Source organism: Chenopodium quinoa, unplaced genomic scaffold (assembly GCF_001683475.1).
Source record: "Chenopodium quinoa cultivar QQ74 unplaced genomic scaffold, ASM168347v1, whole genome shotgun sequence".
Taxonomy (NCBI): Eukaryota; Viridiplantae; Streptophyta; class Magnoliopsida; order Caryophyllales; family Amaranthaceae; genus Chenopodium; species Chenopodium quinoa.
In genome coordinates this window covers 1,445-27,616 of record NW_018744427.1, presented here as the reverse complement: position 1 = coordinate 27,616, position 26,172 = coordinate 1,445, and the positions used below count along the sequence as shown (strand labels likewise).

The 26,172-nt window shown below is 36.2% G+C and overlaps 1 protein-coding gene, 1 long non-coding RNA gene and 1 pseudogene across 2 annotated transcripts; all 3 read left to right on the top strand.

The window, feature by feature from the left end:
- Nucleotides 1–4,649: 4,649 nt before the first annotated feature.
- On the top strand, nucleotides 4,650–7,953 carry LOC110696968. Its single transcript, XM_021874304.1, has 3 exons — nucleotides 4,650–5,475; nucleotides 5,658–5,780; nucleotides 6,476–7,953. The coding sequence occupies exons 1-3, from the start codon at nucleotides 4,930–4,932 to the stop codon at nucleotides 7,595–7,597; spliced, it is 1,791 nt and encodes a 596-aa protein (XP_021729996.1). The 5' UTR covers nucleotides 4,650–4,929; the 3' UTR covers nucleotides 7,598–7,953.
- A 1,029-nt stretch (nucleotides 7,954–8,982) lies between these two features.
- Nucleotides 8,983–13,550, top strand: LOC110696969 (annotated as a pseudogene).
- A 1,951-nt stretch (nucleotides 13,551–15,501) lies between these two features.
- Nucleotides 15,502–17,107, top strand: LOC110696971. The gene is made up of 3 exons (XR_002506447.1): nucleotides 15,502–15,750; nucleotides 15,842–15,951; nucleotides 16,120–17,107. It is a non-coding gene; the product is annotated as an uncharacterized LOC110696971 (long non-coding RNA).
- The last annotated feature ends 9,065 nt before the right edge of the window (nucleotides 17,108–26,172 follow it).

The following is a 26,172-nucleotide window of genomic DNA, read 5'->3' as shown; positions in this document are numbered from 1 at the left end:
ATTTTCGGATATGATCCAAGTAAAACTGAACTTTAATTCAAATTGGATTGGGAAAGTAATTCGGATCAGATCAAAATTGAAAATTAAAAACCGAATTATATTACGGATCGGATCGGATTTGGCCTAAATCTGAACCAAAAACAAAAATTACAATTTGTTCCAACACTTTTATTTTTTAACATCTTGGTTATATGCCTATATATAAATAATCACAAATAGATAACTTTATTTAACACATACAAAAAAACCTTTATACTATAATGTTACAATTTATTCCAACTCTTTTAAGTAAACAAGTTATTTTAATACATAATTAGTTATATTTAGTATATTTATAAGATAAATTATTTATAATTATTGCAACATTTTTAAGTGGACATGTTATTTTAAAATATTATTTTTATCACAATTTCTTTTACTAGAATATTTAATGTAATATATTTATAAAACCAATCTTAATTATTCAAGAAAAGTTATTTATTGGTCAAGGTATACTCTATTACCCAAAATACTCTTATTTGCTCTGCCAAAAAAAAACTTGAATAGACATGGAAAACGAATAGACACTTCGATTGATATAAGATATAAGATATATATACTTAATATAATTCTTACATACCAAAAGATTTTCCCTTTCATTTTTTATAAAACAAAAACTTTAAAATGGCTGGAAACAATGGAAGGTCTTCTTTTCCAGATGCATACCGTCGGTATTTAGAGAAAAGGAGATCAAATTTAATAGGGCAATTATCAGCCAATTTCGAGATTCGAATGGAAGCAGGGCGCAAGTGTGATGAATTAATGGAAAAGCTTAAAAAAGTTGATGAGGAATTGGCTAATTGTGATAAGTTTGATGAAGATAAAAAAGGTGAGATGAAGCCTAAAACCAGGGACATCTCTACTGGTGTAATTGAAATCGACACCGATAGTGAAGATAACACTGCTGGTGTTATCAAAAAGAACTTTGTTGTTGGTGAGTCATCTACAAGGCAGGGTATAATTGCTGAGGAGACTGAGAATGAAGATGATACTGGTGAAGCAAGGGAAGTCGATATGGAAATCAGCAATGGAGATGATCAAGTAGAGAGAGTTGACAACGCAGTCCTTGTTCGTGCAGAACAAGCACCACAACAACATGCAATGAGTGAAGATGCTGCTATTCAGATGGATCAAGAGCAACAACAGGCACAGGCTGAAGAGGAAGAGGAGCCAGAACATCCAGGGGAAGAAGAAAATGAGCAAGAAGCTGATCAAGGTATAGAAGTGTCAGATGTTGATTCAGATGAAGAAGTTGGACATTATTATCCATATCATTATCATTCTTCTGAAGGTTATGAGAGTGATAGTGATGCATATGGATTCGATTCTGATTAATTAGGTAGATTCTAAACTTGTGATGATAACCTTTTGAACATGTTTAGGTTAGACTTTTATGATTGCCAGGCCATTTTGTTAATATATGCCAGTAATTGCTGTAATTGATGGTTAATTTGGCTTGTGAAGTTATGGACTAGCTTATTTTGTTTTGTATTGCAATGTAACTCATGAATCTAATAGTTTTTCATATCCTGAATTAGATGCCTTGTGGTATCAATTACATTTAGCATTAATCTATTTTGTGTGTGTTCTGTGATATATTGAATTGCTTATTACTTAAATTAATCAATTATTATGCTCATTATAAAATCATTAGGCTACCTATTAAATTTTAGAAACTGACCACATTAGTTTATTATTAAGCAATTGAAGTATTCAGATCAGGGGAATTAGTTGTTATACAATAATTTGTGAAGCTGCGATTTGTGAAGCAATAATATGCAACAAGTACTCATTTAGAATTCATAGACAAGTAGTCCTAAAATAACAAATCACAATACTTCATGCTAGCTAAATACTTAATAAACAATACACTCAAGTAGGTATCAACTCTTACAGGCACAACATTTTACAGCTAACTTAGAGAGCCTCAGTAGCTAATTTTGACTAGCTTGATAAATCTTACAACCATAAACACAGTACGTCATATATTTAAGACAAATGAAACCTACAAAGGTACCCCCACTTTAAAATGAACCTCCATGTGAGGCATCACATCCACTTGAGTATGATGGATTAGAGTGATGATGAATTTCAGAATTAAGAAAAAAGGTTGAGCACTGTGGGTGCTGGTTTCTCCCTGAGGTTTCTGCTTTGGTTCATTTTTGACAGGGTTAATAGAACATCTTCTCTTTGGACTAAGTTCCCTGCCTTTTGGTTCACCAAAACATAGAGCAGCAATAACAACTTCTAGCTCTCCTACTTTCTGTTCAAGATGCTTAACACGTTCCTCCAACCCTTCTAAGTTGGTATATTTTCCTACCTCACACTGATCACTATCACAGCCTTTCCCTTACCTTTACTTTCCATAAAAATAGGGTTATGTTTTTTGGACAGCAGGGTAGTATTTTAGATAGTGAATGCATATGAAAAATGAGGTTTCTAGCACTCTACTCTTCTATTATATAAGCTAAGTAAGGTATACTATATTACTTAGGGGTTAATTGGTGGTACTTTAAATAAATTTCACAGGCCTATTATTAGATTATTCTTTCCATTATTCTCTGAGCAACAGATTGTACTCTTAAAATATACAAGTTATAGCACTATACAGCTAATGTAAATCTAAAGTGAAAGTAATTTGTAAATATTTATGTTAAAGCATTCATAATAAGTCATACAATAATTTAAAACTAACAGTACAAATACTTAAGCTGAATTCTGACTATCATGCTACTTTTATTATATCCCTAAAGCTTAACAATGATTAATCATTTTAAGTAGCTCACACTAAAACAAGATCTATATCAAACACAGCAGGCTGACCTTCTCTAAACTTAATTAATGCACCTTCATCTACCTGAACGTTGTAACGATCAGTAAATTCCCTAACGCCGCTGTATAATTCACACTTAATAATAAGACCATCCTTCCACACAACTTTCAGCTTTGCAACAATTTGCTCATCCAAATTTTGAAGCACTACATTAGTTGAATCACCAAATCTGCTTAGCCAATTGTTAGCAAAATCAACAGGAACATTCTGCAAACAATGAAATTAAAGCAAATAAGATTCATTCATAAAAAAAAAACTGTAACAAGCAATATACTTTACCACAAACAATGCTTATTAGCAGTACTTCCTGCTTTCTTAAGGTAAGGTGCAGTGAAAATAAATTTAAAATGTGGCTCAGAACAACTACGTGCAAGGTCATCAATCCATGCATTTGTCTCAATCATCTTTGTTGAACTACCATCATAAGCAGGTCTGCGACCACGCCTCTTGCTTGAACTACCAATGCTCTTATCGCTTCCTTGGGCCTTTTTACTTCCTGATGACCTTAAAATTTGCACAATTAAAGTGCTCTCTCCTATATATTTGAACGTTAAATTATCCCCAGTACTTATTCTATTATCTCTAACAAAATCAGCCCAACCACCTTCCAAAATAGTTTTCCAACCATCTTTGTCTTCTTCATGTGCCATAGTAGCTTCCCAAACTCTTCCATATTTATGCAATTGCAGATCAACTCCTTGCAAACCATCATACAAAATGTTCTTAAACTCATCAGGAATGCGCTGCAAATTAATAAACATAAATAAAATACCAATTCAATATATAAATAACAACAGCCATAAGCAATTCAGACAGTAATCTAACAAAACCACATAACTACAACTCATAATAGCAAAAATATATCAAAAATTATAGATGTCATACCAGCTTATCTTTGAGATCATCTTCATAACATATGCTAAATGTCATTGCAGAATTTGCCATTGCAAATCTTAGATCAGTTGCAAGAGTTTTTGTCAATTTTACCTTATGAACACAATTTAATGACAAATTTATGCTATAATAAACACTGCCATATATATAACAAGATTATTGCTAGGAATTTATAGCATATTAATTAGAATTAAATTTTCTTTGACAAGCAAGTACTTGAATAGATCTGTTTTCAGAAACTGAAGCAGACCTTAATTTCAATATGCCTTCCCAATGGTCATACTAGCAATAATTACAAGTCAAGTAAATTCAAAAGGAGTAAAATATTTGCACAAGTACCACAATAGCTTAGTATCCTCTTCATATACTCATTAGTACTTCTCACTTCATATTCCGAAATAACTTATTCCATTTTTTTTTATAATCGGAAATAATCAAATACATAAACTAAGTTACAGTATACATAGTATGTAACACTTTCATATTTTTTGATGGATAACAATCCTAATTTATGTTGCCGGTTTACTTTTCTCAAATATATCTTCTTCCATACTCAATTCCTATCGTGATTACTTTTCTTCTTTTGATGAAGAATGATTCTAATTCAAATTACGTACAATGTAGGTGTCAATAATATAATTGTTATTATAATCAATTTCAATTTTTCGTTTATTTAGAGTTACTCAAACAGAAAAATAATGCATGCAATATAAATAATTTAATACACTTATGACTCGAGATTGTTAAATTTTATATCCCTATTCAAATTAGTTAGAGTTTATACAAATTAAAGTAAGACCAAATAAAAGTAATATTGAATTATAAAAATATTATTATATATGTAACTATTTCCTTTCCCGCTCGATTTGCAATGTGGTGCGCGCACATCACGCGCGTTAAAAAACTAGTAATAAAAGAAAAAAGAAAAATCTCCGTTCTCTTTCATCATCGTACACACTCGAACTTACAAGGTACAAACCCTAATTAGCAAAAACTAACCCTTTCATTAAATCTCCCAAATTCCGATTCCAATTCCAATTCGAAACTTCTTTTCCCCCAAATCACTCTTCAAAACCCTACATTTTCGTTTTTCAATCGAAATTTCGAATCGAACTCAAAAAAAAGCAATCGGAATCATATTCAAATTTGAGGTAATAGATCGAATGATGGGTAACACTAGCGAAAACACAGAATCACAAAAATTTCGATTGTATGGGAAGACGAAAATGCCAGAGCTTCAACGTGGAAATTCAGTCAAAACGACGACGAATAAGAAGCAGAAGAATATCGTTGATAATAATCAGAAGAAATCGACTCATTTGGTTGGTAACTACATTCGAACTCGCGCAGCTGTTGCGAGAGAAGCAGAAGCAGTAGCAGTAGTTGGTGTTGTTGAAGAGGAGAGAGAAAAAGTTGTTAAGGATCCTCCGAGAACTAGGTTAGCTGTGAAAAAGGGCAAATTTAAGGAACAAACAACAAACAACAACAAAAGGGTAATCAATAATACTAAGAATAATAGTGGAAAGAAGAAGAAGGTTGTTGATAAGGTTGTACCAGTGGTTGTGATATCGGAGAAGGAAAGTGAGTTAAACGAGAGAGAATCAGAAGTCAGAGAAGAAATGTTGGGAGATGATAGTGGTGGTTTAAGTGCTAATAATAAGGGAACTGGACATGATGATGATGGAAATAAATCCCCTTTTCCTGAAAGGGTAATCTTTTTTAAAACGAATTTCATTTGATTTTGTTAAATGAGTTGATTTTGAATAATGATTTTGTGGTTTTTTTATTGATATATGTTGATTTGAATTGAATTTGTGAATCGAGTCGATTTTATATGAATGATGGTGTGATTTTTTGATCGATGTTTTTGGTTTTGCTGTTGTTTTTGTAGGTTCAAGTGGGTGCTTTTCCTATTTATAAAGTAGAAAGGAAGAAAGGTGGGTTTGGTCAGGTGTTTGTTGGCCGTCTTGTTAACGGTGGGAATGAACGCGCCACCGGGTCTGGGGCTTTGGAGGTATGTATCATGTTAATGGTGTTTTGGAATATCTGTATTTTTTGGCATGTTTATTGTTATTCATGTTGATCAATTTTGGGTTTGTTTTGGATGCACAATGAATACTTTGGCAAAATGGAAAGTGCTTTCTTTTATAAACATTATCTGCTCAATTTGAGTTCTTTTTGTATTTAAGAATAAAAGTAATATCAAGGTTGATTTCAATTGTATGGGAATATATTGACTTTTTGTATTATAACAATAAGCTACTGAATCACATGATTAATATTTAGCTTCAACTGGGTGGTTCTGGAACAATTGAATTAATATTAGCAAAAGCATCTACAGGCCCGTCCCTGAGGCAGGGCAGGAGGGGCCTAAATTGTTCATATATCCTGGTGAATTTAGGCCGCATATGAGTATTAATCCTAATATTATTAAAAAGTAAAATTATAACACAATATGAAACTAGGCATGCATATGAGTATGTGGCAACGGCAATATACAACCACCATATCCAACCATGTAATGTAATTAAACTAACATTATATCATAGAATGAATCGATGATTGAATGGGTGAATTTATCAAAATTTTCAGGTTTTAGGAAAATATCCAACACTTGCTCCTTGCAGCAAGAGGCCGAGTTGGTCTTGGTCTATTCCCAGAGAAATTATGTTTCACATCTTTTTATTTCTTCGTGCTTCACTTCTTCAGGAGATTGTGAGGTTCGTTTGCAAGGAGTGGAATGCTATTATCTCTGACCCGCTCTTTATTAGAGCCCACCTTCTTCAGTCCATGTCATCTCCTGCTACTACTGGTTTCCTTATTCAAGACGATGACCTGGATGATGCTAAGCTAAAACAGGCCTATTATGTTCACCCATATGATCGTGTTGTCAGTATACTTAAGCTTCCATTTGAGGCCTTCATTTTGGCTTCTTGTAACGGACTACTCTTGCTTCAAAATGCCTTCATTCCAAAAGAATTGTCTGTAGTGAATCTTGTAACTAAAGCCAACATCAGTCTCCCTCCCCTGTCCCTCACCCTGCCAAAGGTATGCATTTATCGTAAACCTTCTGCTGTTCTAGCATTTGCACCTTCTTCTGGTCGATACAAAGTCTTTTGTCCTTGTTTCGTCCCCAAATATCCACGTTCACCATATCGTCAACGTGAAAAAAATGATGATCATCTTGCCAGATTTGAAGTTAAGGTTATGGTATGGACAGTAGCTGTTGATGAAACTTGGAGGGCTATTGACATTGACTGTCAAGGCATTACTATGAGTAACAAGGCAAAGCAGACACTACTGAGTCATCCGTTTTCTATTGCAGCGGGGTATGTCTATTGGTTTGATATATGTCACTCTCTTGGTTTTGCCTTGGATATAGATGCTGAAACCATGTATCAATTCGAAGGGCCAGAAGATAGCGTTATCAACAGCAAGGAGAAGACTTACTGTATACCAATGGACACCGGTGGTGCAGGTATAATATATTGGCAAAACCCTAGTAAGTTTTGGAAAGTCTGGGAAATGATAGGACCGAAAACTGGCCCTTGGGGTAGATGTATGAATTTCGATGCAGCTGGTATGTATTTGGCGCTTCAGAGACATTTCAATCCCTCAAAGTTTGGAGTCGCTATACCTCTTTATATGAGCTTGAAAACTGGGGAGTTTTGGTTTTTTGGCTTTGTGGAAACCAAGCATAGCATGTCCTTTGCGTTGGTTTGTTATAATTGGAAGACGGGAAGTGTTTGGTCACCTCCCCCTAGGTGGCGAAGATATTTTGACTTCCCACATCTTCACGTAAACAGCTTGCTATCACTGAAGAATCTCTAGTTGTACGTGGAACGGCGATCACTTTGAAGAAATGAAGTGCAAGTGTTGTGTAGTTCGATGGATACATGCATGTGGATATGGAGACTCAACAAATTTGACGTTGCTGTTTAAGTTAAATATTATTCACCCCCTTCCCCCCCCCCCCCTCCCCCCAAAAAAAAATTAAAAAATTGTTGTTCAGGTCGCTTGGACCTAATGTTTACAATTTGATGTAGACTTGATTGACATCATCATGTAAGTTATTTGTACTTCTCTTCCCCCATTTGTTGTTACTGATCACTTTGTACTCAACAATTTAATGTATGTGGGAATTGGAGATTAGATTGATGTCTTAATGTATTTTACTGCTTTTCTCATTTCAAGAAGGCCAAAATGGAGGCATTAGTAACTAGTAAGTAGAGCGACACAGAACAATTCCACACAGGTGTGCTGGTGTATAGTATGCACATGATTTAATTTCTTGGCCGGTGCTGGCTAGAATGAGTTCTTATATGTCTTCTGCCGCCCTCTATCAGTCCTGGACGATCCAATGTGTTCCAAGGAATGAATCAGTAGGTGGTTCCATTGTCCAGTTGCTGTGAAACTCACTTGGATGAAACACTCTCTTCTTCACTGTCCACAGACTTTACACCTGATTCAGATCATCGCTGCTAAGTATAAGTTCTCCTTCAGATCAGATAGTATGCTCCCAGTAGCTTATTCTTTATCAGCAGCCTGCTGCTTGCAACAGATGGGCAAAACACTAAATTGAGTCTTTCATTCGGAATGAAATTGAAGTGGATTATCTGGAGGTATTAGGGAATATAACAAGCTTTGCTGATTGAGCTACAAGCGGGTTCGCTGAAGGGAATACTTTCTGTCTTTTTATTGGACTTTGGTCAGAAAGGCAACTGGTGAACCAACTGCTCCAGGTGAATAAATATATCTAAGTGTGTTACTTTCATTGTAGTGTTTCTGCATGTTGATTGATTGGATTTTTGGTGATTCTTTTCTACAGATTAAAAGATGTGCGGAGATGGCTCTTAGATTGCGATATTTCAAGAAACAAGTATCGACTCCACCAAGTCTTTCTCTTGGAATATTGAAATTAAAGTGGATTATCTGGAGGTATTTTGGGAAACCTTCTTTCTTTTTAGGCAAATTTCACATTTGCTATCAGGGAAATGACCCTAATTCACATTTGCTACCCCTTTAATTTTTTATTTTATTTTACTACCACCCAAATCCCAAAATTTTAGATATCACTACCATTTGACGGATGCCGTTACTATTTCCGTAAGTGAAGCCCAACCACCGTCCAACCACCTCACCGCCATCGCTCCATCTTCAACCACCCTCATTGCCACCATCCAACCTCCATTTCACAGTGAGGGAGTGAGGGAGTTATGGCTGGAGAACTCGGGCGTGGAGTTAAGACCACCGCTAGTGGTGGCCTGAACAGGGAAGGTGTCTTCATGAGGGGCGGGTGTGGAGCAAGCGACTCTGGTGGTCCGGGCTGTTGGTTCACAAGAGAAGACGGTGGAACGATCAATACGTCTCCCTCGATGATTGGAGGACGGGATGGTGTTTTTCTAGTGGTTTTACCAGTGGTGGGATAATGTTCGGAGGTGGACTGGGCTTTTTTACCGGCGGTGAAACTGATGGTGGGAAGTTGCAATGGAGGTGGTTTCACGGTGGTTTCTAGAAGTACCCAGAAAGATAAGTTAATGGGAGATGCCTTGATGATTCATGTGCTAGCTTGGAGAGGAAGATAAAAATGGAATATGCTAGTAAGGGTATTTTGGTAATACCACTTATAGCAAATACAAAGGATTTAAATCAGCTTTGGTCACCTGCTACAAACGTGATGAAAGGCCAGCACACTAACCCAAGTACAAAAGATGGGCTTACTGACTTAAGGCCCAACTTTCCTTCTCCAACACTTATTACCCAATTAGTCAACTACCATTCTCTAGCCTTTCAACTCATCCCTTCACTTCTTATACGGCCCAACTCTTTAACCCATAAAAGCCAGCTTTGTATTTCATCAATTTCTGGAGAGAATTGCAGCCCACTCTCAGTCACTGTTGCCGAGGTCGAGAATCGTAGCCGAGGTCGGGAATCCAGTTCCGATTATAAACCACCTTGAGGACAAGGTGAAAGTTTGAGCGGCGGGTAATGCAAGGAATCAATATTTAGGGGAAGGGCACATTAGTCATAGTCTATTAGTAGTAACTTGGGGAATAAGCTAGAGGTTTGTTAGGGGTATTTTCTATAAATAGACCTCATTAGGAGGAATAATCATCATGTTGAATATAGTTAAGAAGTCTGTTGTTGACTTGTTGGAGAGCACCTTCCTCTCGAAAGAAGGCATTGTATTGTTGAACAATCAGTTTGATAATACAACTTATCCCTCTTAGCTATCCTTTTCTATCTAATTAGCTTGCTTGCTTACTGATTTGAGAGCTAATTCCTAGCAACTTTGTTCATCTCAAGGCCCATATCTAACCACTAGGACACATTTATCTTTGTTTGTTGAATTACTTTGTTACAAGTGTATCAAGTGTGAAATGCTGTGTTACAAGTGTATCATAATTATTTTGAGGAGATGCTAGGTTACGAGTGTATCGTAATTATTTTGTGTTAATGCTATCAGCAAATTGGTAATTGAATTGTCTTTAATGACATCTCTTGGTAGTTCATCTTCACTAAAAATATAATTCATTATTATATATAAAAGTTTGGGGATCACAAATTGATGGTAGTTCATCTTCAATAAAAGTAAAATTTGAGTAATTGTTTACCCCTAATTCCTTTATCACCATGTTATTTGAATATGACGTTGATAATCATTTGTCATCAGGTTGTGTGAAGGTGAAGTGTTGCTGAATTGCATACTAGCCAAGTAAGCAATAATCTACTCTGCCAGCGATTCATGATTGTACCTGGTGATGTGACAATATGTATGTGTGCTAATGCTAATTTCTTATGTTACTAAAATCAGAAAGGATAACCGATATTCAGAGAAAGATGCAACTGTGGTGGTCCGTCAGTTGCTGAAAGTTGCTGCTCATTGCCACTTACATGGTCTGGTAGCACCGTGATATGAAGCCCGAGGTAGATTTTCTTTTGAAAATATGGACCTTACATTTCAATTGCAGTAGATGAATTATGATGGAAGTTTATGTTTTATTCCAATGTGCTGCTTGTTTGTAGAACTTTTTTTTTTCAAAGCGCCTGAAGAGATTTCATCTTGAAAAGTTGAAAGGCCACAGACTTTGGATTATCAGATTTCATAAAACCTGGTGAGTAGAAAGGGGAATGTCAATATGCACTTGCTGCTTGTGGGTAGACATTTCTCTTGTCCAACCTGACTTATATTTGATTTATCGCAAACGTTTGACAATGTGGCACAAACATTTTGCTTCCTATAGAGAAAATATTCAAAGATTTTGTTGGCAGTGCCTACTATGTTGCCCCAGAAGTACTGAAAAGAAAGTCAGGCCTAGAGTCTGATGTCTGGAGTATTAGTGTCATCACCTAAATGGCTAAATGTTGCTCTGTGGAAGACGTCCATTTTGGGGCGAAACTGAAGATGGTATATTCAAGTAGGTACGCGAAAATGTATTTTTACATGCTTTCACTAGCAAGTACACCTTATAAATTTAATGAATAGCAAGCTTTATAATAGCAGTTAAAGAAGATGTGTGTAATGTTGTGCTTTCACATTTTGGACTTTTGGAGTTAGCAACGGCATATCGCATTATAATGTGATTGTTACTAGGAATATAATACCGAATGCGGATGAGTCGGTTGGAAAAATTATATATGAACAACTTTTAACATGCTCAGCCACATTAGTATCTGCACGCATGAAATATCGATTTATAATTTTTGGTTTATATTCTGATAAATCTTGAGTCAAGATGAGATTGATTAAATTAAGCTTAATTGATGGCTTTGTAGGAAGTAAAATATAGGAGACTATATATTAGATATTTAGTATATACAAGACTTTTAGTAAACAGGTTGATGCAATTTGCAGTTTGGTTTATCGTAAAACAAACATGAATCATTTCCTGAAGCATTGCAGTTCACGGAGACGGATACGCTTGCTATTATCGGCCCCCAATCTATGAATTTGATATATATATGACCTATGCCTATCTTTATAATGCTTTGCGTCGAACTTATACCATTACTTCATCAGATGGGTTAATCTTTTTCATAATATTGATTTGACAAATTCATATTATCATAATCTCACGGAGGAGGAGCTTTCTCGTGTTCATGATTGCAATATTGACCATCTTGGTGAGTTTACATAGGTTACCATTAAGATTACCCTTTTTGTATGATGGTCTAAAGGTTTCAACTCTGGAAACAATTCCTTGTGGAATGAATGAATATTTGAGATGAATGAATATTTAGTGATTAGATTTTTGGAATTCTTCTGATTTTTAGGTATATACTCTATATTTTAATTCTTCTATATGTAGTCTCTATTTGAATAGATGGTGTATTTAGCTGTATATATGTATATGGCATACCCTTTACATATGGCTGTGACATTTGTGACTATTAAATGTATCTGTGTTGAAAATGCATTTGATTCTGAATTCTAAGTTGTATTCTGGTAAATTAGGTTGCTTGACTGCTTGTAGTCTGTCAAACAAGCCAAAGGAAACAGTAGTTTAATATGATGCTTCTGATGTTGATGATGAACTTATATATATCACTTCCTTTGGCTTGTTAGACATCAGAAGCATCGTCAAGTGATCAATCTATAATCTGAGACAGTTTCACATTCACTCATCAGGCTCAGAATTAGCCGTTCAGCTAAAATTTCACACATTAGCCTTCCGAGAAAAGTACATCAAGCTGATTAAATATTTTTATCTCACGAACAACTTCTGCAATATACTCCAAATTTCCAAGTTTCGAATAGCTCGGTGTTAAGTAGTCGTTTTCTTAACCTATAATCTCTAGCTTTTGGAAATTTTGTCTTGCATTATAAAATTTAATTGATTAACATATATGCATGATTTTTTCTGGCAATCATGCTTTTGGTTCAGGGATTTCTTCTGAATAGAACACTATTCATGTAAATTAGCTCAAAAATCATTTTGTTACAATTTTGGTTGTTTGAGCACTTAACTACAACTTTGGATGGCTCATTGTTCATTCTGTTTGATGCAGAGTCCCCCATCCTTGGAAGAGTAGGAAAACTTGAGAGCATATCACGGAACAGCCTCTGGTTTGTCAACAGGGCTGCTGGTTGGATTAAATCTTGACACATCAAGCCCTGATACTTTCTGATCTCCTCCTGCACCCATTCCGTTCAATGTGCTTTTTGGGCTCCCACAAACTCCATTCTGTACTCTTGGAAACCAAGCATCTAATAAAATTGATACAACCAAACAGCTGAAACCTGCAGGCATTGCTGAAAATGTTGTTGCCGATAACTCTGATATATTGACTCCTATTGATCATGTTGGGAAATCTGAAGGAAAAACTCTTGCTGATATATTGCTTGCCTCACCGTCAAAGTCTGATGTGGAAATTTCAAAACCTACTAAGGCTTATGAGTTAGTCCCTTAGGAAAGGATACATGTCTTATCTGTCTTGAAGGTACTAGATTTTCTATTATAAAGTAATGCGTTGTATAAACCCTCGAATGTTGACAAATTGTGAGCATGATTTTCAATTGTCATGCCTTCTAGAGTGGATGGAAAGAAGTGATGCCTTTCTAGTCTGTGATAAGGTCTGAATCTAGCACAAGTCATAATAATATTTGTATAAGCTATTATTATGCTGTGATCATAATTTAGGAATGAGTCTATTCTGATGGGTCTGTTCTGATGTTATTTGTATAAGCTATAATTATGCTGTGATCAAAATTCCGGATGAATTATAGGTTCATTCGATTATTCAATCAAAGATTAATGATAAGGATTCAATGTCTTTTGAAAAATATCATAGTGAAATGAGTAACTAGAAAGATTTTCGTGTCAAAGTGTTAGAATCCAACTCCTTTTGATGTATTAGATTCCATTTAAGTGCTTTCCTAGAGTTTAGGTTATGTTTTCTTTGCTTGAGGTCCCATTATTGTGTTACTGTCAGATCAGTGTTCACTAGGGATTCTCCTTGTATGTCATTTAAAGCTCTTTAGAGGGCGAATGATTAATGAAATCTTAAAGCCTTCTACCAAGTGTTGCCTTGCTTTTATGCTTGTTTGTTGTTAGACCTTTATAGATATTGTGTCTTACTTGCATATTAGCTCCCCTCCAACCCAACTTGATGCGCTAAGGACTCGTGGTTCGGACCCGCTTGTGCCCGCTTTGAAGTATCGGCCGTCACAAGCCCCGACCACCCGCACTCCGTCGCCCAGATAGACGTGAGTGCTCCTGAGATTCTATTGCCCGCTTGTGTTGCTTTGTGCTCACAAGCCCCTCTTCCGCTCAAGGCTAGCGTTCTTGCCGCCAAAAGGCTAGAGCGCGCCGCACGTTTTGGGGTCCAAACTCCCGGACCGTGACACAAAGACATATTAGCATCTTTATGCTACTTGTTATGCTACCTACATGCTATATCTTATTATCCTGCTTGCAAATTCATATTATGACACAATTATAATTAGCCTTACACAATCACTATCTCCTTCATATTATATGCTTATGTATTCAGGATCATCTTTAATTCTCTCATAATCATCCTAACGGAGCGATTACTAAAAAATCATATTACATTTAAGTATAACGACGTTGAAACGCGGTGCGCATCGCGTGGCGTGCAACTAGTTTCTCAAAAATTCTTCTGCCTTTTTCTTATTCCCTAGACTTAACTAAGCTAAGATGAGCTTGTTAGCACTGCTGTATGTTGTCTATGCTTTTATCTCATTTGTTGCTTGTTTTCTTAAGCTTGATGGTTTGGTTTTTCACTTTTGTTGTATTTTGGACTGATCATTTGTCTAAGTTGTTCTATATCTTTAATAGAAGATATAAGATATGAATGGTGGATGTGACAGAATATAGGAAATTTGGTCCTGAAAATTGGATTCATTTAATGAAAGCTTTTGATCATATTGTAAAAAGAAATAAACATTAAGAATTGCAGTTTATCTTGTTTTGATTGTTTTCTGTTAGTGTAGCTGATATCTAATTGGTTAGCCAACTAAAACTGCCTGAATTAGAAACTGTGAATTTGTATTGCAATGGCTTGTAGCAATCGCAAGTACTCCCTTTGTTCCCAAAAGTTGTTCCTGTTTGAAATCTTGTGACCAAATCTAAACGGGAACAACAAGGAGTAGAGGGAGTATATAATACTAGTCAAAATTAGCTTAGGTTCAATTGAATAGCAGTGTTCTGTTAAACTTACTCTGGAATTTTAGTACTAGTCTAGATTATTGTCCCTATGTTTGGTTGTTGAATGTCACTTGGAACACCAGACCATAAGTTTTGGTGCTCGGAATGGGTATTGGAATTTTGGATTCTGAAATTTGATTCCCTAAAGCAGTTCAAAAATGTACTACTATACAATGTACCACAAACCAATATGCTCGTGATTGTGATTTCCGGGGTGTGGGGATAACGAATAAACGAATTATACATTTATTGAATTAGACAGCATGATCCTCCCCCTTTAAAAGGTTACTTTATGTTAGGTTTGGTTATATGTGGTGGTGCTTGTGATCTCGAGTACTGACATACCAAGTATATCTTTTTTTTTTTACTTGTATCATCAATTTGATGGTGATATTTGATCTTGAGAGTTGCACCTAGATGTATACATCCCCTATATATGTTGCATAAGTTTTTATTGTATCGACAATGTGATAGTTAACCATGTTCCATGATCAAGTATACTTCTACATGTTTAATGTTTAAATACTGAATTTTAACTTCGCAGAAATCTATTGCTTCTCCTGCACGTGGCATTCTTGCCATTGATGAATCGAATGCAACTTGTGGGAAGAGACTGGCATCAATTGGCTTAGATAACACTGAGAACAATCGTCAGATGTATAGGCAGCTCTTACTGACAACTCCTGGTCTTGGCGAACACATTTCTAGTGTCATTCTGTTTGAGGAAACACTCTACCAGTCTACAACGGATGGCAAGAAATTGTCGACTGCTTACTTGATGAGAATGTCGTGCCTGTCATCAAGGTCGACAAGGTATGACAGTTTGAACGTCTTCCACATTCGATTGTTACTTGTAAATACTGATCAATGACCTCATTTTATGTCCTCACTCTTTGCATTGCAGATGTTGGTTCCTCTGCCAGGCTCAAACAATGAATCTTGGTGCCAAGGGTTAGATGGCCTGGCTTCAAGGTCTGCTGAGTATTATAATCAGGGTGCTCGATTTGCAAAATGGTAAGCCATCTCAGATCCACTAGACCTATGCCTCCATGAGATTAATGGTTGGCGATATTAAATCTTCATTTACATGTCCTGAAACGTCTTTCTGATTAAGAATATGATATTTCTCTTATTATGCAACTTTTGCAAATGACTTATGCTTGTTTGGATGCAATAATGTAGGCGTATTCCATGTGAACCTTTTGCTTTGGCAGTTAAGGAAGCTGCTTGGGGAATCGCTCGTTATGATGCTATCTCTCAGGTTCATACTAAGCTTTCTTTGCTTTATGTTCCATTCTCCATGCTTCAGTTTGAGGTGGAAGTGGTGGCCTGGTGGGTGGTGAATTGGTGATGGTCTGATGGTATATGGTATATGTCTTTGTTCAACCTTTTGGATCTATTATTCTATATCTGGCGTATCAACTAGCTTCAAGACTAAACAACCTACATACAAACTTTTCAACCTGTACTGAAGAATGGATCAGTTGCTTTCAGGCTGCCACTATGCTCCCTGAATTCTGCTTAAATTGAAATTAACCATCATGGACTCAATTATTATGCAAAATTGACATGGACACCATTGGAAAGGGGTTTAGGTGCCAAAGTATACAGTTAAGATGATACAGCTTAAGAAATAGTAGTTTGGCAAGTTTAGAGATGTAGAGAAATCACCAATTCTTCTTCCCACCACGCTTCCCAACTCTCCTCACCCTTAACACCAATTCCACCTCTATAAAGAAGCCAATCTGTCCAATCACTGAAGTCTTCCACAGTCCTAGACATAACAAATGGAAACATGAATTAGTATAATTAAATTAAGCAAAGTTGTTGATGTCCACAAAAGCTAGATAGCTTTTAAGTCACAAACCCCCCAACTTACTTTTGCCACTCGAAACCGGATGGATTGAACAGGTAGGGAGCAAATAGCCAAGAGAGGGCCATAAACCAACTGCTGATAGAAAGCAGAATGTAGCCTATCGCACCACCATCATTATAGCCATAAGCAAGAAAAACAATCAACAAAAGCACAACTTCAAGCCTGCAATGAGAAAGCCATACAGCTCAAAGACTGTTCAAGACACTATACGAGCAACATGACAAGGAGAAAAGGATATACCCTTTGACAAAATGACTCCGGGAATAAAGCCTGTAGTTTTCGCTCAACTTTATATGCCGGACAAAAAAAACCCCTCCCAGTTGCTTGATACTGTTTTTCTAACAATAATGTTTTTCTATAAATGCCATCTTAAGAGTGAAGAAATTTCTAGATCAATAACCTCATCTCAAGCTTTAAAAAAAACAATTCATGTCATAATGACAAATGATATAAATAAAGTTGCCTAAGTAAATACAAAACCATCAAAAGTATTATTTAAAATTAATATAAAAACACTATAATATAAAATCCAGCCAGTCACACACAGCATGATATATCTGCCAGGTAAATGTGGTATTGACACTAGTAGAATTGTCAACCTACCAGATAAAGAAAGATGTACACTGTCAGCACCGTCAACTGCAGAAAAATGAAAGGAAAAAGATAACTCAGTAACAGCAGGTTGCTGCACAACTTGACAGTAGAAGTTCAATGAGGAAAGGGCAAAAGGTCATCTGACATGGAACATTAGAATGACAGTTGGAGATTCATGAAAATTGAGTACTAAGCCAAAATAAGTAAAGAGGCCAATAGAAACCACATAAGATGCATACATACCATAGAGCTGCAATTTACATGTCATAAACTAAAATTAAATTTATAAAGTACATATCATAAAGTTGTAAGGTACAAGTTTGAAATTTTGAACCTTGATTATGAAACAAATTATACACACACACACACACAAAAGGGCAGCCCGGTGCACATTGGCATCCCCGCGAGGTGAGGGTCCGGGGAAGGGTCCCACCACACACACACACATAACTATAAAATTAAAATATATATCTTAAAAGTATACCAAACAATTATAAGGTAGTTCTGTAAATGTGTCAAAATAATAATAATAATAATAATAATAATAATAATAAATAAATAAATAAATAAAATTATAAATTACAAATTTTGGTACAATTCAGGAGTTCATTTCTTATATCTATAATGTACACGTCCTAAAAGTACAAGGTATATGATAATATACAAATTTGAATTTTAAACCTTGATTAATGAACAAATCACACACACAAATGATGAGTTTGAAATTTTGAAGGTACAGGTCTTAAGAGTATATAAAAATTAATTAAGTTACATGTTTGAAATTCAAACCCTAGTTATTTAACAAAACACATGGACCAAAAGTATGCTATTAGTAAGAGACCCTTAAAAATAACATAAACCTAACCTAATAGACTAGTATAACTAGTGATTCATAAAGTACAACTCCTGATAAGGGTTTGAAATCTTTGAATGTATCTAATCTTGTTAGAAAACCTACCTGAGAATATATCTTCACTGATATTTATAACACGAGAAGCCTTGCTTATACCATCACGTGTTATATTATCGAAAACATCTGGGTGTCCATAATGGCATAATGCAAGATATTTGGCACCAGCTCATCAGTACTAAATAGAAGTGTAAAACCATAAACAAATTCCCTTCTAAAAACAGCTTACTTCAGCGGATTAGACATGAAGGAAGCCAAAGAAGAAACACTGCATAACAATGGCAAAAATGGTCGAATGAAAATCAGTATAATTTTAAGGAAAATTTTCAAAAAACAACCCAAAAATGTGTTGAATTTCTAACTAACCACCCAAAAATAATTTATTTTAAAATACCACCCATTAAATTAATTTTTTGCTCAGATTCCCACCCAATTTGAAAATCTGGTGGTTTTTTAGCTTGTGGGGCCCACATAACGGCTATTAACGGCTAGTGTATGCTTTTATTTATTTTCTTCCCCCGATTTTTCCTATACAAGTGTATTCCTTATTCAATTTTTGCTCCTAAACAAAATTTTTCCCCAAATTACACAAAATTAAGATTGCTTCTAATTGCATTTGCATCTGCAGCAACGACATCACTTGAATTCGCACAAGGTAATCTCAATTATCTGGAAAAATTAGGGTTCTTGCAAAATGTTAATTGGGGGAATTTGTGGGATTCATTAATTAGGGTTCCACATAATTGCAAATATACCATCAACAACCAACAACCTTCAACATTAAACACAAACAACAAAATTGCTTACCTCTTTCGACGCCATTGCACTGAGCTATTGTCAGGTTCCTCACCTGAGCTCCTGGTCCCCTGTAAACAGCAAAAGATGGCGACTTTTTTGCAATTAAACAACCCCACTTCAAGCAATTACTCTAGATTAATTCCTGTTGCAAGTACAATTAGGGTTTTAATGTCGAATTTAGGGTTCTGAATTGAACAATGCACAGCAATTTATGAAGAAAGGGGGAATTCGCTGAAAAAAGGAGTGAAATTTGATTGTAGAATAGGGTTAGTTGGGAGAATTGAATGAGAAAGAGAGTGAAAGACAGTGAAGTCGAGAGAAAAGGGAAAAAAAAAGAGGGAAATAACTAAACTGGGCCCCTTAAGCTAAAAAAACCACCGGATTTTCAAATTGGGTGGGAATCTGAGCAAAAAATTAATTTAATGGGTGGTATTTTAAAATAAATTTTTTTTTGGGTGGTTAGTTAGAAATTCAACACATTTTTGGGTGGTTTTTTGAAAATTTTCCTAATTTTAAACAAGAAAAACTATGGAGTTTGGTGCGTGGGAATTGCAGACCAAGAGGACAGTGGTGGACCTAGAAATTTGACAATGGGGGGACAATTTCGATAATTCAACTAACATCAACCTATTTAAAAAAAACGGGTACACAATACAAGTAATTTGGGTTTGGTTGGGAAATAGGAATAAGGGAGTAGTCGAGTGGTATGGTTGAAATAAAACACCCCCCCAAAAAAAGGAGTGATGTTACAAGGGGGATTCGAATGCCATATTATCTTGTGATGTTAATTTCTTAGCAAATATTTTAGTCTTGCTATTTTGTGATGTTAATCATAAAATAGCAAGACTAAAATGGGTTCTTAGTCACATCACTCCAATTCCAGCTGAAGGGGACCCTTCATTTGAAGACATGCAACAATGGATACACATTGATGAGAAGTGGTTTTTTATAAACCCAGAAACAAGGACATTCTATCTTCTTCCAACAGAAGACAATCCATACAGAGCACAACAGTCCAGAAGGTTTAAGGTGAAGGCTATGTTTATGGGCATGATAGGGAAACCATTGTATGATGCAAATAAACAACTTTTACATGATGGGAAGTATGGTCTATTCCCTTTTATGAAGTATGAGGAAGCAAAGAAAAAGAGTAAAAACAGAGACAAAGCCAGGGGACCATAGAGGCTAAGGCAATCCAGAGTATAAACAAGGAGGAAATAAGGGACATGCTAGTTAATCATGTGTTGCCCACAATACATGCACAATGGCCCCCACAGCTGCCCAAGGACATAACTATTCAATGGGACAATGCTAGGCCTCACCAAATACCACAAGATCTAGAATTTAAAGTAGCATGTCAAGCATATGGATTCAACATACAGTTTGTTTTTCAACCAGCTCAATCACCAGATATGAATGTTCTAGACTAAGGACTCTTCAATGTCATTCAATCACTGCAGTATCAGTCATTCCCTCAGAATTTAGATGATCTTATCAAAGAAGTTGAAATAGCATTCAAAGGATTTGATCCAGAGTTGAACAAATACAGTTGGATTACACTACAGTCATGCATGATTGAGGTATTAACAAGAAAAGGAGGAAACAACTACACACCATCACACATGAAAAAAAGAAGTCTATACAGGCAAGGTATTCTACCAGATTTGCTAGAGGTAGACAAGGAACTAATTGCAGAAGTTGTTAACTATCTTAATTCAATCACAATCCCAAGTACTGGTGCAAATGAATTCCAAATGGAAGTTGATGCAGATTGAAGAATACATGGAAGCAAACTCATACCAGCTAAGGCAAAGACTGCCACACATAACCAGTACAATCTTAACATGTTTTTTTGTTGTTTTTGTTGGTATTGGTTAGGTGTATTTTGGTACATAATTAAGTTACACATTCTTAGACAGTCTTGTATGCTACTTAAGTTTGGTTTTGTAAAAAACACAACCTTTTGTTATTAATGCAAACATAACCTTTTTTTCTCACTAATCATCCATCAGAAAGGGTTACAGTTATCTTTCAAGGCATCAATGAGTTATGGTACCTCAATAGAAACCTCAAACAGAGGTAACTAGAGCAGCCATGACACTCAAATAGCTATCAGATGAGTCCCTTCATCATTTGGATGGGTTTCAATACGATGCAAGTTGTGTGGAGGGGACTCAATGCATCACACAAAGGGGACTCGTCAACAAAATCATACCAGCATTCCACCAACGCACCAGCACAACTAATCAAGTCAACCAATAGACCAATTCATATCCAAACAACAATTCATACCCAAACAACCAACAATTCATACCCAAACAACAAATCCAAACATAACAGGGGACTCATCAATTCATACCCAAACAACCAACACTAGCAGAAATAGCATAACAAAAAACAAGGGTCTCATCAATAGCATAATTAACCACAAATTGGAACAAAAGAAGAAGATTAGGGTATTAGAAATTACGCTGCCCAATTAGTATGGGGGAAGGGACTACTGGGGGTAGTAGATTTGGAGGTAAGCCACCAGTACGTCATCTGGATCCTGTCCCCTTGGTAAGCCGGATCTCAGGCGCTTAGTACCAGCGCTAGGGCCAGACGTACTCCCACCCATCATGGGATGGGAACCGGTGGCTGAAGGATTTCCCCAGCAGTCAGCTCCTGGAACAAAGAAGACCAAGTTTCAGAATTGGCGTCTAGTGGTGGTGAAGCAGCTGGAACAGCCACCACAGCAGCAGATCCACCCTCTTTGGTGGAAACAACCTCCCGATCTAGGCCGAGAGATGGCGGAACAGGCCTTTTAGACCCAGAACACTTTGTCGGCTTCTCATCCTCGTCGCTTGAGATGTATTCAGCAAGCTTCGCCCCTACAATCTTTCTACGAGCAATTACAGAAGCACGACGGAGTGGCTTCATCACACCAGAACCACGACGAGGTATACACGTGGTAGCACCAGGTTTAGGTGGGGATCGTGTGGATCCAGAAGAAAGGGACTCATGGCTTACCAGATCTATAATTTTTGGTTGAGAAGAAGACATTTTAAGGGTGAATTAAGGTGAATCGTAGTTGAAAACCTAGAAAACGAAGAGAGAGAAAGAGGAAAAAACCCAGAATTTTTGAGGAGAAAGAGGAGGCGAAGAGGAGAGAGAGTAAGAGAGTGACAAATTTAAAAAGGTAGGGTTTGGGGAGGTGGGGTTTCTGGAAAAAAATTCCAGAATTTAATTGACTCAACCATTTTTAATCTAAATTGAATGCAGATTCAATGAAGGTAGTTGAGTGATGAAGGAATTTAAAGGAGAATGGGTAAATTTGGTGGGAATAGTTAGGTTAATTAATTAAAACATAAAACTAAGGGTTCGTTTGGCATCGCTGTGGTTTTCTGTTTTTTTGGTTTTTTTGTATTTTAAAAGTATATTATATATGTCACATAATGAATCAAAAAATATTTAGACTTATTAAAATCATGATAATTTTGAAAACTGACAACAGAAAAGTGGAAACACCTTTTTCTTATTTCCTGTTTTTGGTTTTTAGTTTAAAAAAAAAACAGGAAACTGAAAACTAAAAATGATGCCAAACAAACCCTAAGCAAATGAAATTAGGAGTGTTAATAAGATAGATTAGGAAAAAAGTAAGGGCATATATGTCATTTTACAACCCAAAAGTTACCAAATAAGGGAAAACAAAAAATTTGTTGTAGGTAATTTGAACCACCCAAAATGAAAATTGTTGCAAGTAAAATGAACCGGAGGTAGTATATAATAATTAAAGAAAAAAGAAAAATCAGACTTCATCTCCGTTCTCTCTCATCATCGTACACACTCGAACTTACAAAGTACAAACCCTAATTAGCAAAAACTCACCCTTTCATTAAATCTCCCAAATTCCGATTCCAATTCCAATTCGAAACTTCTTTTCCCCCAAATCACTCTTCAAAACCCTACATTTTCGTTTTTCAATCGAAATTTCGAATCGAACTCAAAAAAAAAAGCAAATCGGAATCCTATTCAAATTTGAGGTAATAGATCGAATGATGGGTAACACTAGCGAAAACACAGAATCACAAAAATTTCGATTGTATGGGAAGACGAAAATGCCAGAGCTTCAACGTGGAAATTCAGTCAAAACGACGACGAATAAGAAGCAGAAGAATATCGTTGATAATAATCAGAAGAAATCGACTCATTTGGTTGGTAACTACATTCGAACTCGCGCAGCTGTTGCGAGAGAAGCAGAAGCAGTAGCAGTAGTTGGTGTTGTTGAAGAGGAGAGAGAAAAAGTTGTTAAGGATCCTCCGAGAACTAGGTTAGCTGTGAAAAAGGGCAAATTTAAGGAACAAACAACAAACAACAACAAAAGGGTAATCAATAATACTAAGAATAATAGTGGAAAAGAAGAAGAAGGTTGTTGATAAGGTTGTACCAGTGGTTGTGATATCGGAGAAGGAAAGTGAGTCAAACGAGAGAGAATCAGAAGTCAGAGAAGAAATGTTGGGAGATGATAGTGGTGGTTTAAGTGCTAATAATAAGGGAACTGGACATGATGATGATGGAAATAAATCCCCTTTTCCTGAAAGGTAATCTTTTTTAAAACGAATATCATTTGATTTTGTTAAATGAGTTGATTTTTGAATAATGATTTTGTGGTTTTTTGATTGATATATGTTGATTTGAATTGAATTTGTGAATCGAGTCGATTTTATATGAATGATGGTGTGATTTTTTGATCGATGTTTTTGGTTTTGCTGTTGTTTTTGTAGGTTCAAGTGGGTGCTTTTCCTATTTATAAAGTAGAAAGGAAGAAAGGTGGGTTTGGTCAGGTGTTTGTTGGCCGTCTTGTTAACGGTGGGAATGAACGCGCCACCGGGTCTGGGGCTTTGGAGGTATGTATCATGTTAATGGTGTTTTGGAATATCTGTATTTTTTGGCATGTTTATTGTTATTCATGTTGATCAATTTTGGGTTTGTTTTGGATGCACAATGAATACTTTGGCAAAATGGAAAGTGCTTTCTTTTATAAACATTATCTGCTCAATTTGAGTTCTTTTTGTATTTAAGAATAAAAGTAATATCAAGGTTGATTTCAATTGTATGGGAATATCTTGACTTTTTGTATTATAACAATAAGCTACTGAATCACATGATTAATATTTAGCTTCAACTGGTGGTTCTAGAACAATTGAATTAATATTAGCAAAAGCATCTACAGGCCCGTCCCTGAGGCCGGGCAGGAGGGGCCTAAATTGTTCATATATCCTGGTGAATTTAGGCCGCATATGAGTATTAATCCTAATATTATTAAAAAGTAAAATTATAACACAATATGAAACTAGGCATGCATATGAGTATGTGGCAACGGCAATATACAACCACCATATCCAACCATGTAATGTAATTAAACTAACATTATATCATAGAATGAATCGATGATTGAATGGGTGAATTTTATCAAAAATTTTCAGGTTTCAGGAAAATATCCAACACTTGCTCCTTGCAAGCAAGAGGGCCGAGTTGGTCTTGGTCTATTCCCAGAGAAATTATGTTTCACATCTTTTTATTTCTTCGTGCTTCACTTCTTCAGGAGATTGTGAGGTTCGTTTGCAAGGAGTGGAATGCTATAATCTCTGACCCGCACTTTATTAGAGCCCACCTTCTTCAGTCCATGTCATCTCCTGCTACTACTGGTTTCCTTATTCAAGACAATGACTGGATGATGCTAAGCTAAAACAGGCCTATTATGTTCACCCATATGATCGTGTTGTCAGTATACTTAAGCTTCCATTTGAGGCCTTCAATTTTGGCTTCTTGTAACGGACTACTCTTGCTTCAAAATGCCTTCATTCCAAAAGAATTGTCTGTAGTGAATCTTGTAACTAAAGCCAACATCAGTCTCCCTCCCCTGTCCCTCACCCTGCCAAAGGTATGCATTTATCGTAAACCTTCTGCTGTTCTAGCATTTGCACCTTCTTCTGGTCGATACAAAGTCTTTTGTCCTTGTTTCGTCCCCAAATATCCACGTTCACCATATCGTCAACGTGAAAAAAATGATGATCATCTTGCCAGATTTGAAGTTAAGGTTATGGTATGGACAGTAGCTGTTGATGAAACTTGGAGGGCTATTGACATTGACTGTCAAGGCATTACTATGAGTAACAAGGCAAAGCAGACACTACTGAGTCATCCGTTTTCTATTGCAGCGGGGTATGTCTATTGGTTTGATATATGTCACTCTCTTGGTTTTGCCTTGGATATAGATGCTGAAACCATGTATCAATTCGAAGCGCCAGAAGATAGCGTTATCAACAGCAAGGAGAAGACTTACTGTATACCAATGGACACCGGTGGTGCAGGTATAATATATTGGCAAAACCCTAGTAAGTTTTGGAAAGTCTGGGAATGATAGGACCAAAAACTGGCCCTTGGGGTAGATGTATGAATTTCGATGCAGCTGGTATGTATTTGGCGCTTCAGAGACATTTCAATCCCTCAAAGTTTGGAGTCGCTATACCTCTTTATATGAGCTTGAAAACTGGGGAGTTTTGGTTTTTTGGCTTTGTGGAAACCAAGCATAGCATGTCCTTTGCGTTGGTTTGTTATAATTGGAAGACGGGAAGTTTTGGTCACCTCCCCTAGGTGGCGAAGATATTTTGACTTCCCACATCTTCACGTAAACAGCTTGCTATCACTGAAGAATCTCTAGTTGTACGTGGAACGGCGATCACTTTGAAGAAATGAAGTGCAAGTGTTGTGTAGTTCGATGGATACATGCATGTGGATATGGAGACTCAACAAATTTGACGTTGCTGTTTAAGTTAAATATTATTCACCCCCTTCCCCCCCCCTCCCCCAAAAAAAAAATTAAAAAATTGTTGTTCAGGTCGCTTGGACCTAATGTTTACAATTTGATGTAGACTTGATTGACATCATCATGTAAGTTATTTGTACTTCTCTTCCCCATTTGTTGTTACTGATCACTTTGTACTCAACAATTTAATGTATGTGGGAATTGGAGATTAGATTGATGTCTTAAATGTATTTTACTGCTTTTTCATTT

What these genes read in the sequence shown, in the direction of transcription:
- LOC110696968 (XM_021874304.1), top strand. Translation starts at nt 4,930, where the DNA reads ATGATGGGTAACACTAGCGAAAACACAGAATCACAAAAATTTCGATTG. An exon ending in AATCCCCTTTTCCTGAAAGG is followed by an intron (nt 5,476 to 5,657) that starts GTAATCTTTTTT and finishes TTGTTTTTGTAG; the next exon opens with GTTCAAGTGGGTGCTTTTCC. An exon ending in CCGGGTCTGGGGCTTTGGAG is followed by an intron (nt 5,781 to 6,475) that starts GTATGTATCATG and finishes TCACTTCTTCAG; the next exon opens with GAGATTGTGAGGTTCGTTTG.